This window comes from Pterocles gutturalis, unplaced genomic scaffold (genome assembly GCF_000699245.1).
Source record: "Pterocles gutturalis isolate BGI_N339 unplaced genomic scaffold, ASM69924v1 scaffold52518, whole genome shotgun sequence".
Taxonomy (NCBI): Eukaryota; Metazoa; Chordata; class Aves; order Pterocliformes; family Pteroclidae; genus Pterocles; species Pterocles gutturalis.
In genome coordinates, this window is record NW_010122501.1 from 22,935 (window position 1) to 38,499 (window position 15,565).

The window sequence follows — 15,565 nt, forward strand, 5'->3', positions numbered from 1 at the left end:
ATATGCCGCAACCCAATTGGTTAGCTGCTTACATGTAACCCGCAGAATACTTCCTCCCAATCATCAAATGTATGATGGGGTCTTTTTCTATTACTAGCAGGAAAAGTGTGGTCATTTTCTTAAGGACCAACACTCTTCCACAGTGTTGGGTGATGGGCAGGTGAGGGAAGCATTGCTTGACAGGGTTGGCTGACAGCGCTCAGCTAAGCCCGGAGCACCTGTATAACTGGGAAGGTATATAAAGCTTTCTGTTCACTCTGAAACCCTTCTTTTATACAGATGAGCAAACACCATCTTCATACTTCTGAATTACTTAGGATTGGAGTTAGGTTTGGGATTTTGTTTTGGTTTTGAGGTTTTTTTGTTGTTGGGGTTTTTTTTTTTTTCCTTTTTTTTTTTTTTTTTTTTTTTTTGGTCTGTATGCATGTTGTGCTATTCATCTTCTCGGGATTGGGATGATTCTTCCTTCTGCCTCCTACTTGGCTGGGGTAGGTTGGGCTTTTCTTCAGAGTTCTGTGGGGTAGGGTCCGTAGACAGGTTCTGACTATGTAGTATGTATCTGGTTCTCTCTGTATCAGAAGACGACATAGAACATAACACTCCTCTCAAGAAGCCAGAGAACAGAACGTGATCTGCTACTACTCATTCAGTGAGGGGACTGCTATGCCATTCCCTCCTGCTCCTAGCAGGGGTGCTGGCAGGTGTCTCGGAGTACTTCTCTTCTGGGTGAAATTATCTAGGAGAGAATGAGGAGCTGCACTACGTGAGCACGGCTCCTGGCTTCCTTCATGGTTTAAGTTGTTTCAGTCAGAACCAAATTTAATGAGGCATCTCTTCTAGCATGCCCAGGGCATGCTATGCTTACTCCTTTCAGACCTTATCCTTTCAACAATTTTTGGCAATGGAGATTTTTAGCAGGCAAGTTCTTTCGTTACATGTGAAACTCAATTTACTAAAATAATCCGTGTTCTCTCAGGTGCAGAGACCCTCCATATTCTTAAGTGGCAGTGGTTGGAAAAAATATAATGCTTAAGAAGGCTCTGGAGGGTGTCTCAAGGGAGGTGAACAGTAATAGTGGCATAATGCAACACTCATTCAGTGATTCTGCAATACCAAGGCATTCCATTTTTAAAGTGAAGCATAAATCCCCTAAATTATGGTGACTGGGGTGAAACTTGTCATTGTTCTTGTGGTGTGCTAAGCAAGTGAGGTGAGTAACTGCTTCTAAGTATGAGATATGATGTTAATTACTGTCTCCTTCAAAGCTGGTCAGGAAAGTGGCCGTTTTTTTTTTTTTTTTACTATTTATTCCTGGCTCACCTTTCACATGTGCACATCTTGCAGTTATTGGTGTCCTGCACTATATGGTTAAAAATGAACAGAAAAATGGAAGGCTTGCTGAAGGACAGAATAAGAGGTTTAAAAATGTAAAATCTGAATTACTTGTAGTACTTTAAAAGACCCCTTAAAAATGTAATTTAAAACAATTCTACAAGTTAGCCCACTAAGAAGCAGCCTCTTCATTAGTAGCACCTGTTCTTAAACAAAAGTTGAGCAGTAGCAGCAAAACTATTCAAAATAGTTATTCCATTCTAATGGAATGTCACCCACATTTTTTGTTGCAGTAGACATCTTAAAGAACTACACAAAACTTTTGCAATCTTTGAATGTGACAGATCCACTATAACAAAGCTGTAAATATTTCCTACACTAAATGAATGCAGCCAGCATCATTATAGTATTAGCAATATTACTTTTAAAGTAACTGCACATCAATATGTCGTGTTTGTAGAGTCTAATAAGTATGCAATTTTTCAAAACATGTAAAGTTATCATCAGCACCATCCTGTATTAAAGATTTGGTGCAAATTCTGCAAAGGTGAATATATATCACTGATACAGCCTTTGCTGTGGAAAATTCAGTCGATTTTGGACACAAATATAAATAAAATAAAAAGTTGGCACATTCAGGATATAAAGTGTCTGTGTTCAAAACCATTGTTAACATCATCACCCTCAGATAAACATTTTCAGTCTGAAGAAACAAGCTGCATGAAAATGTTTCACATTAGTTAGGTTCTGGCATTGTGCTTTTGCCCCCACCACATGCTTTCCACAGGCTCATGCATGTTGCACATCAGCAGTATTCAGCAACAGTTGGGCTGCTGGTCAATAATTTGGCACATCAAAGGTAAATACCAGCTCAAAACAAAGAGAGCAGAACCTGTGTCAAGATGTATTTACTTTGTGGTGGTGTGGACCAGCTGATATGTCTCCTCTCATTCTTTGTACGCTCGTGTGGGGGATGTGCCTTTATAGAAGATATTTCTGGTGTTCTCTGGACTGCTCCCTCTCTCAGGGATCAAAATGATGTTACCTTTTCTTCGAAGCGTTGAGTCCCGGCTGGAAGAAATGGACAGAGTCTCTGAGCCAATCTCACTTCCCTCCACTGGCGTGACTCTTATCGTAGTGATCCCATGATGATGATGCTCACTGTTATCTATGTTGCTCCTTTTCCTGTCACCTGACCCATAACTGTCTTTTAAGGAGTCACAGCTCTCAGAGTCTCTGTTGAGATCATTTAGCTCATATGTCTGACGAAGGGTGACTTTTTCAGGACCTTTCCATTTCCATGACCCACTTCCTTCACCTTCTGATGGCATCTGAATTACAGGTCTGTTATTTTCTGGATGGGCCTCAACTCTGACAATGCTGCTTGGCTCGTGGTCTGTCAAGGTTTTATATCTGATGGCTCCTGTACAGGTGACTGTGCTTCCCTCTGAACTTTTTGGACTGCCCTGAAGCACTCCTTGCTGCTTAGACATGGCTATTACTTGCATGATTCTTGGCTGGCTATTGCTTCTACATGCAACACTCTTCTCAGCAGCTTTCAGCCATTTAGCTCTAGCTGAACTACTTTTGGGTGATGTGTTCACGTTCTCCTGAGTCTCTTCAGGAATATGCACTAGCTGGGATGAGCCAGGACGTGACTGAATAGAGACCCTTGGCCCACCAGAAAGACCCGAGTTGTTACAACCTGGTACACTGCCGGGTTGAATTTTCAGGTATTGGCTAGTTGGGCCATGATGATCACCATTTACACCCACTCTGGAGGGTTCTGAGCTTGACCTCATTTCAATAGCCCGTGGTGGTGACTGGCCAGACTCAGTCTCTATTACTTGCAGTGACAACTTTCGACTTTCGTTCTTGTTCTTCCACTGGGAAAGCAGCTGTTTGGAACGGGCAGAATCCATTGATGCGTGTATTGTTGCATTTCGTCTTGCTGGGTCTTCCAAGGATGGTGTGTTGACTCTTGGCAAAGTGTTGCTGAAAGTAACCATGTTTTCCTTTCCCATTGGGCTTCGTGGTGTTATTATTTCTACATCAGCATTTGCTCTCTTGAGATTAGTCAGAGACCCTGAATCTCTGTGATTTCTATTCAGGATACTTTCTGTACGGTGGGAGACAATGCCATCACTGCTGCTGCCATTTTTACCTGGCAGGATTCTGTTGGCATCTTGACTGAGGTCTGTCAAAGACCTTAGAGGTTCTCTGTGAAAATTTGGGTGAAACACATTGTCGTCACTTGGTAAGAAGTTCCCCACAGCATACAGGCCCTGATATTTGAACAGAAGCATCAACAATCAGTTATGGGAAAAAAGATACTTTTTAAGGTATTTGAATTATATTCTTCTGCCTTTAAATAAACATTGAGTGATAGAATTAGTCCAGCTTAACTAACAGGGTATGCTCACTTTCCTTTCCTCACCAGCATATCCTTATTCCAAATTCTGACCCCAATCTGGTACAGCTAGATATGTATGAAGGATAACTAGGGCACATAGTTCATGGCAATAAATAGCTGAGGAAAATATTTAGCATCCTTCAGTTTTCTTCATTTTATAAAGCAACAGGTATAGCTGAAGAATGTTTTGTTACTTAAATAACAAAATTAATGTTTGCAGTCTTCTGGGCAAAGCTATTTTACAGCGACACTACTGTCTGCTCTGATTTACTGAATCTTGTTACAGCTTGAGTTGTTCTTTGCTCTGTGATTCTGCCCTTTCTACTGCATAATAACCATGTAATACAATATCTACATGATAGAACAATTTATCAACTTCAAATCAATTGCTTTCCGAGCTGCACAGAACTGTAACAAGATTTAGTTATACAACATTTTCTTATTCAGCAGACTCACTGTAAAATGCAGGCATTTTAAAAAGACGCTACTGAGAGAGAATATTCCCTGAAAGGGTTAAATGCCTGACTCAATAACTTAGGTTACTTGCTCTTTACACTCCTTTCAGAGTTATTTGTAGTTTCACATTATTTCCCCTCCCCTTCCTCTTATTGGTGTGTAGTTTTCAGGGCAGATTTACCGACTACGTGGTATCCAGGACAATGTACTCTCTGATGTATGCTGTCATGCAACAGTATATGGAGAAGACCTAACAAAGAGCATAGTTGTTCATGGATTTCAAACACTGGAGAACAGTTCCATTTGTGACAGTCTACAACGGCTTAATAATTTCAAATAATACTCTCAACAGAGTGCCTTTCTGCTCACAGTGCAATCATAGAAACTGACTTTAGTAGCTCATGGGGTTTCTGTTATGTACCCTGGTTGCTGTTCCATCTGCCACTGTGAAAGCCATTTTTCCCCCAGTCATCTTCGTAGACCATCTGCATGTACCTTAGATTATCTTACCACAGAAAAAAGGGGGATAGGATATGAACTTATTTTGGTACTATACCAAAATTCATCATTGACTTCTTGGGGGTCAAAAACCATCCCACTGGCTGGTCGGAGTCTTCTGTTCACCTGCCCACACTGGAGCAAAAATGCTGCCAGCTGAAGTTCCTGATTGCTCACAGGCACCTGGGTTGATGCTGTTTTGAACAGCTAGGGCAGCAACAGTCGTGTTGGTGACATACTGAGAGCAGCAAGCAAAAGCAAATACTTGGTGAGCTTCCTACTGACAGATACAAACAGGCCTATCCTACATACTCCTTTACAGAACCCTTCCAAGTTGCTCCATCTGTTTCAACCTAGTACAGAGGAAGAGCAAAGGAATAACCTCACTTGGGCATCCTATTTCCCCTGCATAATTTTCCCAAGAGGTCCAAAGACTCAAAAGGGTGTAATAGTTTAATATTGCCTTTGAGTTCTTGCCCTTTCAGCAATTTACTCAGCTAAGTTGCTGCATGTTAATTCAACCATTTTTTTCTGAGATCAGAAAGCTAATGTCAGCGATAAAAACTCAGGCTGGCAACAAATACCAATTAATACAATATGTTTCTTGTGTAATGCTTGTAAGTGTGGAGTAGAAAAGATCTTTAAGTATTTAATGAAGCACATAATGTCAGAGCTGTTTCTGTATGCAATGCCAGATGATTATATACCACTTTGTGCACTGTCACGGCACTTTAAATTGAAATATATATTTGCTTTTTCCTGATTATTTTTAAAATGATTACCTCTAACAACATAATCTTCAACATATTTTGACTATATTTTTAGTTATGGCATGTGACCATGATGAAAGATTTTCTTAAAAAATACCAGTACTCTTACTACAGCCTTACCAGTTTTATTTGCTAAAACTTAACTACATTAATATTATATTTACCAAATAGAGAGCAATTCCTCCTCCTATGAGAAAGCCACAGTAAACGTCAACTGGATGATTCTTATACTGAGTGATACGAGTCAGACCACATATAATTCCACAGATGATAAAAGCAAATACCAAGAGTGGTTTCAGAAGTTTTGAGGAGTCTGTTAACGTAGAATTGAAGTACATCTTGAAGAAAAAAAAAAAAAGAATGAAGAAGCAGTTGAAGACACTTAAATTTACCTATGAGGATATGAATTTCTTGCATTCAATGTTTCTTTCACACATACATCACTACTATATAGAAATATTGAAAATAATCAGTTTAATTTTATTTTACAGTCCTGTTAAAATTTGCTCTCTTACTGTAGGAAGATCTGAAATCACAAGGAATGGATTTCCAAAAACACAAGCAGTGTTTCTTATTGACATCAATTAGGATAAGGATTTTATGCCTAAATACTGTTCACAGTCAGAGCGTAAATGTTCTGTAAATGTGACTAAGGAGCCACTGCTGCTGAAATACAGAAGCCAGATGTCACGCCAAATGAAAGCAATAACCTGTTCTAACAAAAGCTACCACCAGATGCTTCAGAGAGCCATCGCTCGCCTGGGGGCCATGATGTCAGGGAGGTCACAAAAATTAAGTGGAAGCGGTTCATCAGTATTACTCCAAATTTTGGCCTTTCCGTGGGCAGAATAAATATTAGCAAGCTCCCAGTACATGCACAATTCCATTATCTAATTTAACTGGTTGTTATTATTGTTTTTTTATCTCTGATTTTTATACCATGAGTGATGGAATTACTTTTTTTTTTTTTTTAAACTCCCAGTAACTGGTCACTCATACAAACATTGTAGCCCATACTGAAGAAATGTCATTGGTCAGATGTGGAAAATCAGCATGTCCTGCAATCCCCTGCTATTTACTGATGGGTTTTATTCACTTGCTTTGCAGTAGCACCTTGGAGGCCTCTGGGAGTGAGTGTGCTGGTTCATCGATGCTGCAATTCTATGGAGGTCAAATGAAACTACATCACATAAACGTTTGTTCCTTAATGTCTCAAGATTAAATGCAGCAAGTCAAGTGAAGACAGCAATAAAGAAAAGGCAGAACACATAAAGGTTAATTTGAATGGTAAGTTAAAGTATCACCCTTTAAGACAGATAAGCACGGCATTTTATATGTGAATAATATGAGACATCAAATATACTTTATCATTACACTTTTTGTTGCTTTATAACAAAGGATGGGAAGCAGTTGAATTTTTTCTGTATTCTTAATAGAGCTGGTTTTATTTTAGCTCTTAGCAGTTTTATTTCGCTTTCAAACTGGCAGAATAAGAACTTACATCCATTCAGGATATCCAGCCAACATATCGCTTTACCATGCACAGCAATTGATGTACTTTCATCTCATATGAATGAAAATGAACAGAGTTGGTTACTCACCGAAATGTACACTGCTGCAAAGGCTGCCAGGGTGGCATGTTGAGAAGGGAATGACTTTCTGCCAAGGAAGGACACTCAGATTATGCTTCTCAGTTCAAATACAGTGTGCTAGTATTCACTTGAAAAAAATGCTGAGTGGTACAGTCATTTTCAGCTTACACTTCCTAAGCAATATACGATCAATTAGCAACATTTAATTTCTAAACTTCTTTTCTATAATCTGGAGAAAGGACCAATGTTAATGAAATGCTGTTGCTTTGAAGTAAATATTTAGCATTAAATTCTTTTTGTGTACTACGAAAAGTATGTGTACTAAGAGAACAGTGGGAATGAACTAAAGCCTGAATGCTTGATTGAGAGAAATATCTATGCATTTATTTCTATAAATGAATTTCCACAATAACTTTTCAGTAAGTATCTAATTATAAAACTTAATTAATGAACCTTTATCTTATGATTATTCACACTGGCTTCACTTGGACTCTTTTCAAAGTGAGGACTCATACACTTTGACAATCAGGCCCTAACATCAGCAACTGAACTCATCTTTGTGTCCCTGCTTTGTTGCTCTAATAATGGGGGGGATGACATTCTTCTCAGAGAGAGGCAAACTGCATCTTTATTTGCTATGTCTTCAGGTTTATTTTTAAAATTTCAGCACTTTGTAACACGATAGGAGTGAATGGAGCACAAGAACATGGAAAAGGCATTTTAACAGTTACCGGGCCCCTTCCTGAAGCCCAAAACAAGAGGGTAAAGGAAAATATGTTCAAACTATGTGAGACAGTAGGCTGAATCAGGTCTATTCCTAAGAATGCTGAAGGCCTTCTTCTCCCATTTAAAAAATGAATGATGTGGACTGGGTCTTGAGTCAGAAACCACAGATATGAAAATTAAAAGTGACAGCTTAGCTTTTACTTCTCTGATCAAGAAAAGGAGGTTTTGTGTAAGTATCAGGTACATAGAACCATCGCATGAGGCCCTCTAATATTTTAACATTATTCTTCTTATAGACCCATGTCAGTCCTCTAAAAGCAAAAGAAAAGTGATGGGAACATGAAGGAGAGATTTTTACACAGTAGAGGGAAAAACTTAGCTGCAGGTAGATTCAGTAACACCTGTTCTGTGGTGGGCATATAGCTCATAGCTTGTAGAAGCCCTGACAAACTTTTATGACTTCTGAGCTCCAGAAGTTACTAAGATACAGTGAAGATGTTTATCATTTTATATCTGTACATCTATGTCCTTAAAATGGCATGGGCATGTAATGTAATATGCTGGCTGTCTTGGTGAAGAAGAGTATACTATCTTGCAGCCACAGCAGCCACATTCACCTGAGAAAACTCAGCTTGGGATAAATACTCGAACAATCATGCAGCTTCCCAGATGGATCTTGCCGTCCTAACTGGGCTCCACGTGTAGCCATTTTCCAAACAGCACCTGAGTTAGCTAGCTTAAAATAGCAAAGACTGAAACATAGTCATTTGCCTTTAGACAAAGACATTTTGCTGCAAAACAGAAGAATCTACTTTCTAAACTTCTTTCCAACACATTTTGCCTTGTCTGTTCTAAATAATTCATTGGCAATTAAATGTGTGCATGTAGTTCAGTGTGAATGCCAGGCTGCTGACCTGAATTTGAGCCCAGGGCTCCAGCAGGCTCACGACTCTGGCCAAGATGAAATCAGCATGATTCCTTTTGCATTTCAAAGACAGACCTAAATTATTACTCTTCTTCTCCACTCTGCCCCTGCCCCCCAACAAACTTTTCACAAATAGTATCCCTGGGGACCAAGTTTAGGATTGAGGACAGGAGGATAAAGACGTGAAAACAATGTAAATGTTTATAATGACTAATTAACTTCTTTACCCTGTGCAGGTTTTAGTGGAAGCATAAATCTACTTAGCGTCTCTGTGGAGCTAACGTGTAGATTTGATTCTATGAACTTTAGTACCACTCAGAATTTAACCTTAATTTGATGGCATTTTTATAGTGTATAAGTTGTGTCACTATGCTACAGTCAATTTTCTCTTTATTTTCTAGTCGTGCTTTCAGAGCAAGCACAGCATGTTACAGACTAAATGTACTGTGTACTCTCTAATGGTGACACTGCTTTTGTTCCTCTATTTGTTGTCTTTTAATCTAAAATGAAAATAATTCAAGCTAAAAATAGGTAGCCTTTTTGTATGGCTCTGTATTGAGAAGGTGAAGGAAGGTCTCAAAGAAAACATGTCCCAAACTCAGATGACAGTGCATCGCTCTAAATGCTCACATATGAGGATGTCTAGAGGGGGAACAATGACCAGAGAGAGTCATACTGCGAGAGAGCATCATACTGAGTCAGAACAACAAAAATGATAGAAGATAGAGAACTCACTGGAGATCTGAATAGAAATGACTGAAAAGGCTCTTTGAAGATAAGTAGAGGAAAAGATGGACAAAGGAAACCACTGGATATTTGGGGATGCTGCAGAAAATAATTTCATATAATCAGCTGGATAATTATGTGTTCTCTATACTTTTCATAGGGGAGCCTAGAGGCAAATTTCTGCAGCCAAATTTTCTGGGAAGTACAAATAAAAAATGAAGGCCATTAGCAATCTCATAAGAACAAGTCCCCTACAAGCTGAAATTACTGAAGTCAAATTAACCTCCTGGTCTGGAGAAGTTACACCATAACTCCTACAGTAGATGACTGAAGGAAGTATTGAACCGGTAGCAAATGCTGATCACTTTGGTGAAGTTGAGACAGGCATAAGGAAGCAACACTTTAATAAAAGAAAAATGCGATAAAATTGAATTTAGGAGAAACTGAGGGTGCTGATAGAATATTATAGATCACCAAATGTATCCTGTACCATGGGAATACATTTGAGATATCAATATATGGCCATCTTCCTAAAGAAACAGAAACACAGAAAACCTGATTGGTTAGGCTTAGCATGTTACAACTAATTTCACTGTTTTTTGGAAATGATTATATTTAAACTTAGGAGCGATCAGTGTTTTTGGAATGGCTACAGGCAGTCAATTCAGAGCAGCAGGCATCCTACTGGAGATGACAATGAAATCAATAAGATGTAATAATGAAAATTTTTTCCGCCTGCTCATGTGTAAAGCTACACCAATTTCCCTGGGAGACCATGTAGGTGCAAGATACTGCTTGCAACCATCAGGCTTCAATGGCAGAATCCCAGTAATGGCAAATGGTTATGGGAAAAGAGACTGTGAGGTGAAGGCTCATAGAGTAATTCTGGTTATGCCTTTCACCGAAATTATTTTCACCAAATTATTTGGGCCAAAAAGAGCTAAAAGCCTTAATTCCAGCTCTGAATCACGTCCACATATATAAATTGAAAAGATGTGGTAAATTAATCAAGGCTAAATATGAGTCTTAGCCCACTAGACATATTTAAGACCAAATACATCAAATAATTGAGGATATTTAAACATCAGTGAAATTGGTTTGTCCCAATGAAAGGAGACAGAGGATAAGATTCGCTGGAAGATACTTACAGAGTGAATAACTTAATGATACCCAAGTGTGTTGACCACTGAAATAAATGGAAAAGCAAATGGACTGGGGGACAGATGCCTTAATATATAGACAGAACATTTTAACAATATCCATGTGGTAAAAATGTAATGTCAGGAGGCATTAAGTTAAAACAGAAGCTAGCATCTAGGGCTGCATACAGAACAAGAAAGGAGTGCACAGCTTTAATGAAGTGGATGTGACAGAAGTATCACAGCTTCATGTCTGCTCATCAGGTACACAGAAAATATGCAGCTCAGTCAGAGACAGAAATTGTAGTCATTTCAAGCATACGATAATTTTGCTGTAACTTTTTTGGAGAGCAGGAGATTTTAAAAAGCACCAAAATTTTGAAGGACTGCAAAACATTCAAACATTCAATGACTAACAGGCAAGAAAGGTTAACCTGGAGTGGAAGAGGCACACAAGACTATTATTGTATTCAGTGAAGAGCTACATGATTTCTCAGTAGTGTGGTGCATACATTTAGGACACTTCATACTAATGAAGTCCTTGAATTAACAAGTAGCAGATGTGTTAGAACAGTACAACCTACTGACTTACACCTTCAGATTTCTTAACTCTATGGCCTGACATCAGTAATTGAATTATCACTATTTTATCACGTCAAACTTATTTAAAATAAGATATATAGTCTGGGTTATATCTTGACTGATATGCATGTCCAAACCCTGCTATTATAAACAATATGAATTTCTCTCCTGGCTACCTAAGTAGCAAGGCTAAATACTAAAGGATCAAGGAGAATAAACCACCAGTTAGAAATACCATGAAAGAAAAGGCATGCGTTTGGGAACACAGATTTGAACTGTTGTGGTCTTTCCTCTAATAAAGGGATTTTTTTCAATGCTGTCAATATAAACAACTTCATCAACTAGAGCAATAGAAAACAAATAAACTCCTCCAACAAATCCCAAATCAAGCTTCACAAGCTAAGACCAAAATGCCAGAACAGTAATGCACAGTATACAGAGGTCTCAGAAATAAGTACTTGGGTGACTTCTTCCCCTGCCTGTTATGGGGATCCTACCCAGATCCCACTGGGAAAAGCAGTAGAAGCTACGCATATTACTAATTGCATAGGAAATAGTCTCCTTTGAAGGAGGAAAAATAACTAGCTCTTAATGACTGTGCTTCGGAATCTGACAAAAGCCCACTGTTGGCCCAATATCTTTATACAGAAAATTGAACACCACTAAAAAGACACTCATGCTCTCACCTTTGTTATAAAAACGTGACAAAATACATTCAGACTTTAACTAGAAAAAAAATCTTGAAACTGGGACAGAAAATAAAAAATAAAATGAATATTTAGATGTACACAGTGAAGGACAGAACCAACCTTCCAGCATTGATAATATTGAGATCAGCTCCTGAGCAAATATCTTCCACAACATACGAATTCTCTGAGCAGGATACATTTAAGGATGTATAGTTAGGCTTGCAAACAGTCAGGAAATACGGTGCCTGATATCCTGTTGATAGCTGTATAATATCAGTAACAAGAGCAGTAGAACAAAGACCAAATACATGAACACCTAGGAAAGAAATCAACAGAGCTTATTAATTTTATTATATGAATAAATTAGATTAATTCATTATGAAAAAATATATTCAATGGAATTCTGGTGGCTTGTGTTATTGGACTTAAGAGGATTTAACTGAAGAATAAGATGTATTTTTTGTGAAAGATGACTGCAAAGTTGAATTCTTTCATGTAAAAAAATAAGATTATTTATGCTTGTTTTCTTCCTGTTGATACTTAACATTTCATTTTGATGGCTTGATGTCCTCCAACATCTTTTCATAAGAATTTCATGGAGCTGCTTCAATTTGGAAAGCAGTTTTCTGAACTGACAAGGGATAGCCATCTATTTGAGGAGAACATATGTGCTCATCCAGTCCTTGGACTTGTCCACTGGGATACAGGCTTTTAATAACATGGACAGTTGCCCATTAGATCACTGCTCTGAGATCCTGTTCTCTTTTTACCACCAGGGACTTGTCAGCTGGCAATAACTTTGGCCACCTTAACACCTCTGGTATTTGTTGAGTACCAAGTCCTTGCCACAAGTCCAAATATTTAAGTCTTTTTGGTAATTGATAAATGTTTCTGTCTGGTTAATAATACCAAATTCACAAGGCAGTTGCAGTAAATGCAGTTGTTTTACTGGGCATTTTCAATGTCTTTTCCCCTAAAGATTTACCTCCAATTCCCTATGTGTATTCATATAAATAAATTTAGTTTCATCTTAAAATTGAAAGAACACTTAAGTCATTAAAATATGAAAGAAACTGCAAACTCAGAGTATGAATCAAGAATTAAATTCATGCATTTTTGAGCTTGCCTTTTTTGGTGATGGAATGGGATGCCATATAGGAGGAGAAGTAGAGAGCATGGGGAATCTTTATAGTCCTCTTTGCTGACGTTGTAACTTACCTCCCCTCTGCTCACTTCCTCACTGCTGCTCCTAAGAAGATGCTTTACTGGTCACAGACTGTATAACCTCTCCTGTCATTACCTCCCTGCTTGCCAGACTACAGAAGCCTAGTGTATAGTAATCCTACCAGGTTTTCTGTCTGCTGTCCTGCAGGTTGTCTTTGCCTAGGCAGCCCTCTCTAAGGAAAGACTTCTGGAACAGAGAAAACCTTTCGTTTATCCCCTCATTGGTAGAGGAAATTAACTGCAAGAAGAGGAACAAAGTCCATTTGCCTTTTCAAGTTCAGTTTTCAACAAATGACAATTAAAGTCAAATAAAACAATTCAACATATTCCTCTCTATCATTAGGTTGCCAGATTCTAGTCCTTTTTCAAGAGGTAGATAAACACATCCCAGAACAAGAATGTCAAATCTACTGACAGTTTCTGACAAGTTTATACTGTCATGCTGAATACTGTCAGGTGAGTTGAATCCTTATGATGCACTGAAGACAGGCAGGGGAAACTTTACACTGAAACCACTGCAAGGAAGCCAGCTCAAGGTGGGCAGAGAAGGAAAAACAAATTATTATTTAGAAACACTGACAATAGTATAGGAGAGGAAGGGGAAAATAGAGGGTAGATGCTGCACTACTGAGTATGGGGGCTGTTCTGTTGCTCCGTCTGACAGTTTCTTCTCCCATTTTCTGGCAGAAAAATATCTATGCCAGCAACAGCCCTGCACTGTTCTGAAGGGCTGTTTCAGAGAAGGAAACCTACATGGTGAAAAGTGAATGTATATGGAAAGCTCTTTTTGACTAACATTTGAAACCCACCAACAAATCTGACAGCTCTTCTAAGAAAAGAATTGAAGTTGCATCCTCCTGCATTAATATTGGCCTCTGTTCCAATCCCATTTCTTCTTTTGGACAGGCAACAGTAGAGAATTCCTTCTCCTATCATTATCTGCAATGACAAAGGAGCCGTTAAATTAAATGTAGCAGTTACTCAGAAGACACTCATTGAATTTAAAAGGCTGAAATATAACTATACCACAGCCAATGTCATCCACTGACATATACTCACCTTTAAAAGATTTTTATCAATGTGTAAACATTCAGTAATGCAACTTAGCCTGAGTAAGGGCGGTCAAGAAGGTGGCACTGAAATTAAATTCAAATCGAACACAGTACATAGTGATCAGTGGAATTGGGGCCTTGATCCACAGCTGTAATTTGTTGCTTCTATAATAAAATGTAATAATTAGAAAATCTCGCCTCTAGAACAATCCAGAGCCACTGCAATATCTTAGTGCTCCTGAGGTGGTTTTAGTACTCAGTCTTGGCCTAAAGCCTAGCAATCCCTAGCAGCTTCTAATTATGTGTCAGACTGTTCTTCTGTATTTGTTTAATTTGTCTTGGGTTTTAACCAGATCCACAGGAGCAGAAAAAGTTCTGTCCTTATGGTCCCTCTGAACACACCAACCAAAACAGCTTATGACTGAAGCCCTAGACAAGAGTTTAGAAGAGAAATAAAGAGAAGAATATAAATGAAAAATGCCATTACTTGATGGAAAATTCAGATCCTTTTATACATTTGCAGTCTCAGGTTTGATTGTTTTCCCTGTTAAATAGTGCAATAACTTGTAGATCTGTACAGGGCTTGTACAGACTTCAGAATAAGGGTTGGGTTGAAATATTGAAATTAATAAGGCAGTTCTCACTACTAAGAGGAGATTGATCTTGTCTATCCACAGATGCATTGAAAACTAATACATGGAATGCACTGCACAAAGTTTACAATGCAATGAGATGCTAAAGCATCTGAATTATGCTGAATCTGCTGTAATTACCAGTTTGTGCACGCTAAGACCCCTCACCCTAGGAGACGGGACATACAATGGAGAAGCTTAGTCCAACTCTTTTTTAGCTAAAGGTTTAATAAATTGGTTTCCTTTCTTTGCCATAAAGACTGAAGTAGTAAAGGTTGTCTCATTACTTGGAAAAGTCAGTGGTAAAGGTTATATAAGGAATTTTAATTAGATGAGAACTATGGTCACTATTATCTGTCTCCATTTGATCACTTTACAGATTAATTTTTTCCCAGAGAAATCACTACTATTTCAAACCTAATAAACAGAGAACCTCTAGTACTTTTTAGCCAAGCTCTAGGGAATGTCTGGCACAGGGAAAACAAAGAGATGTATTAGCTTGTGTGACAGAGAAAATTGTGAAAAAGCAAGGCCTATGTCAAGAAAAATTCAGAGCCCGGTATTTCCAAGGGAACAAACTCCATCAGTAGAGGAGGCAGTAAACCTCCAGCAGTGAATTTCTCTTCTCACAAACTGATTTCCCAAATCAATGCAATCTAATTTCCTGGTGATCTCTGTTAGAAAGCACATTGTCACCTTTAAGCACGTTTTTAGTCAGTGGCTCATAAGGGTTTGAACCTACACTGATATGATAACTGGTCCTAACATTTTTGAATGAATAACTAGTGTCCTGGGTCCAGCTGGGATAG

At 38.5% G+C, this 15,565-nt stretch overlaps 1 protein-coding gene across 1 annotated transcript; it reads right to left on the reverse strand.

The window, feature by feature from the left end:
- Positions 1–2,279: 2,279 nt before the first annotated feature.
- Positions 2,280–14,012, reverse strand: LOC104457818 (lipid phosphate phosphatase-related protein type 4). The gene is made up of 5 exons (XM_010077527.1): positions 13,882–14,012; positions 11,969–12,164; positions 7,071–7,128; positions 5,634–5,807; positions 2,280–3,617 (listed from the first exon to the last, which is right to left on the reverse strand). The coding sequence occupies exons 1-5, from the start codon at positions 14,006–14,008 to the stop codon at positions 2,280–2,282; spliced, it is 1,893 nt and encodes a 630-aa protein (XP_010075829.1). The 5' UTR covers positions 14,009–14,012.
- Positions 14,013–15,565: the final 1,553 nt, after the last annotated feature.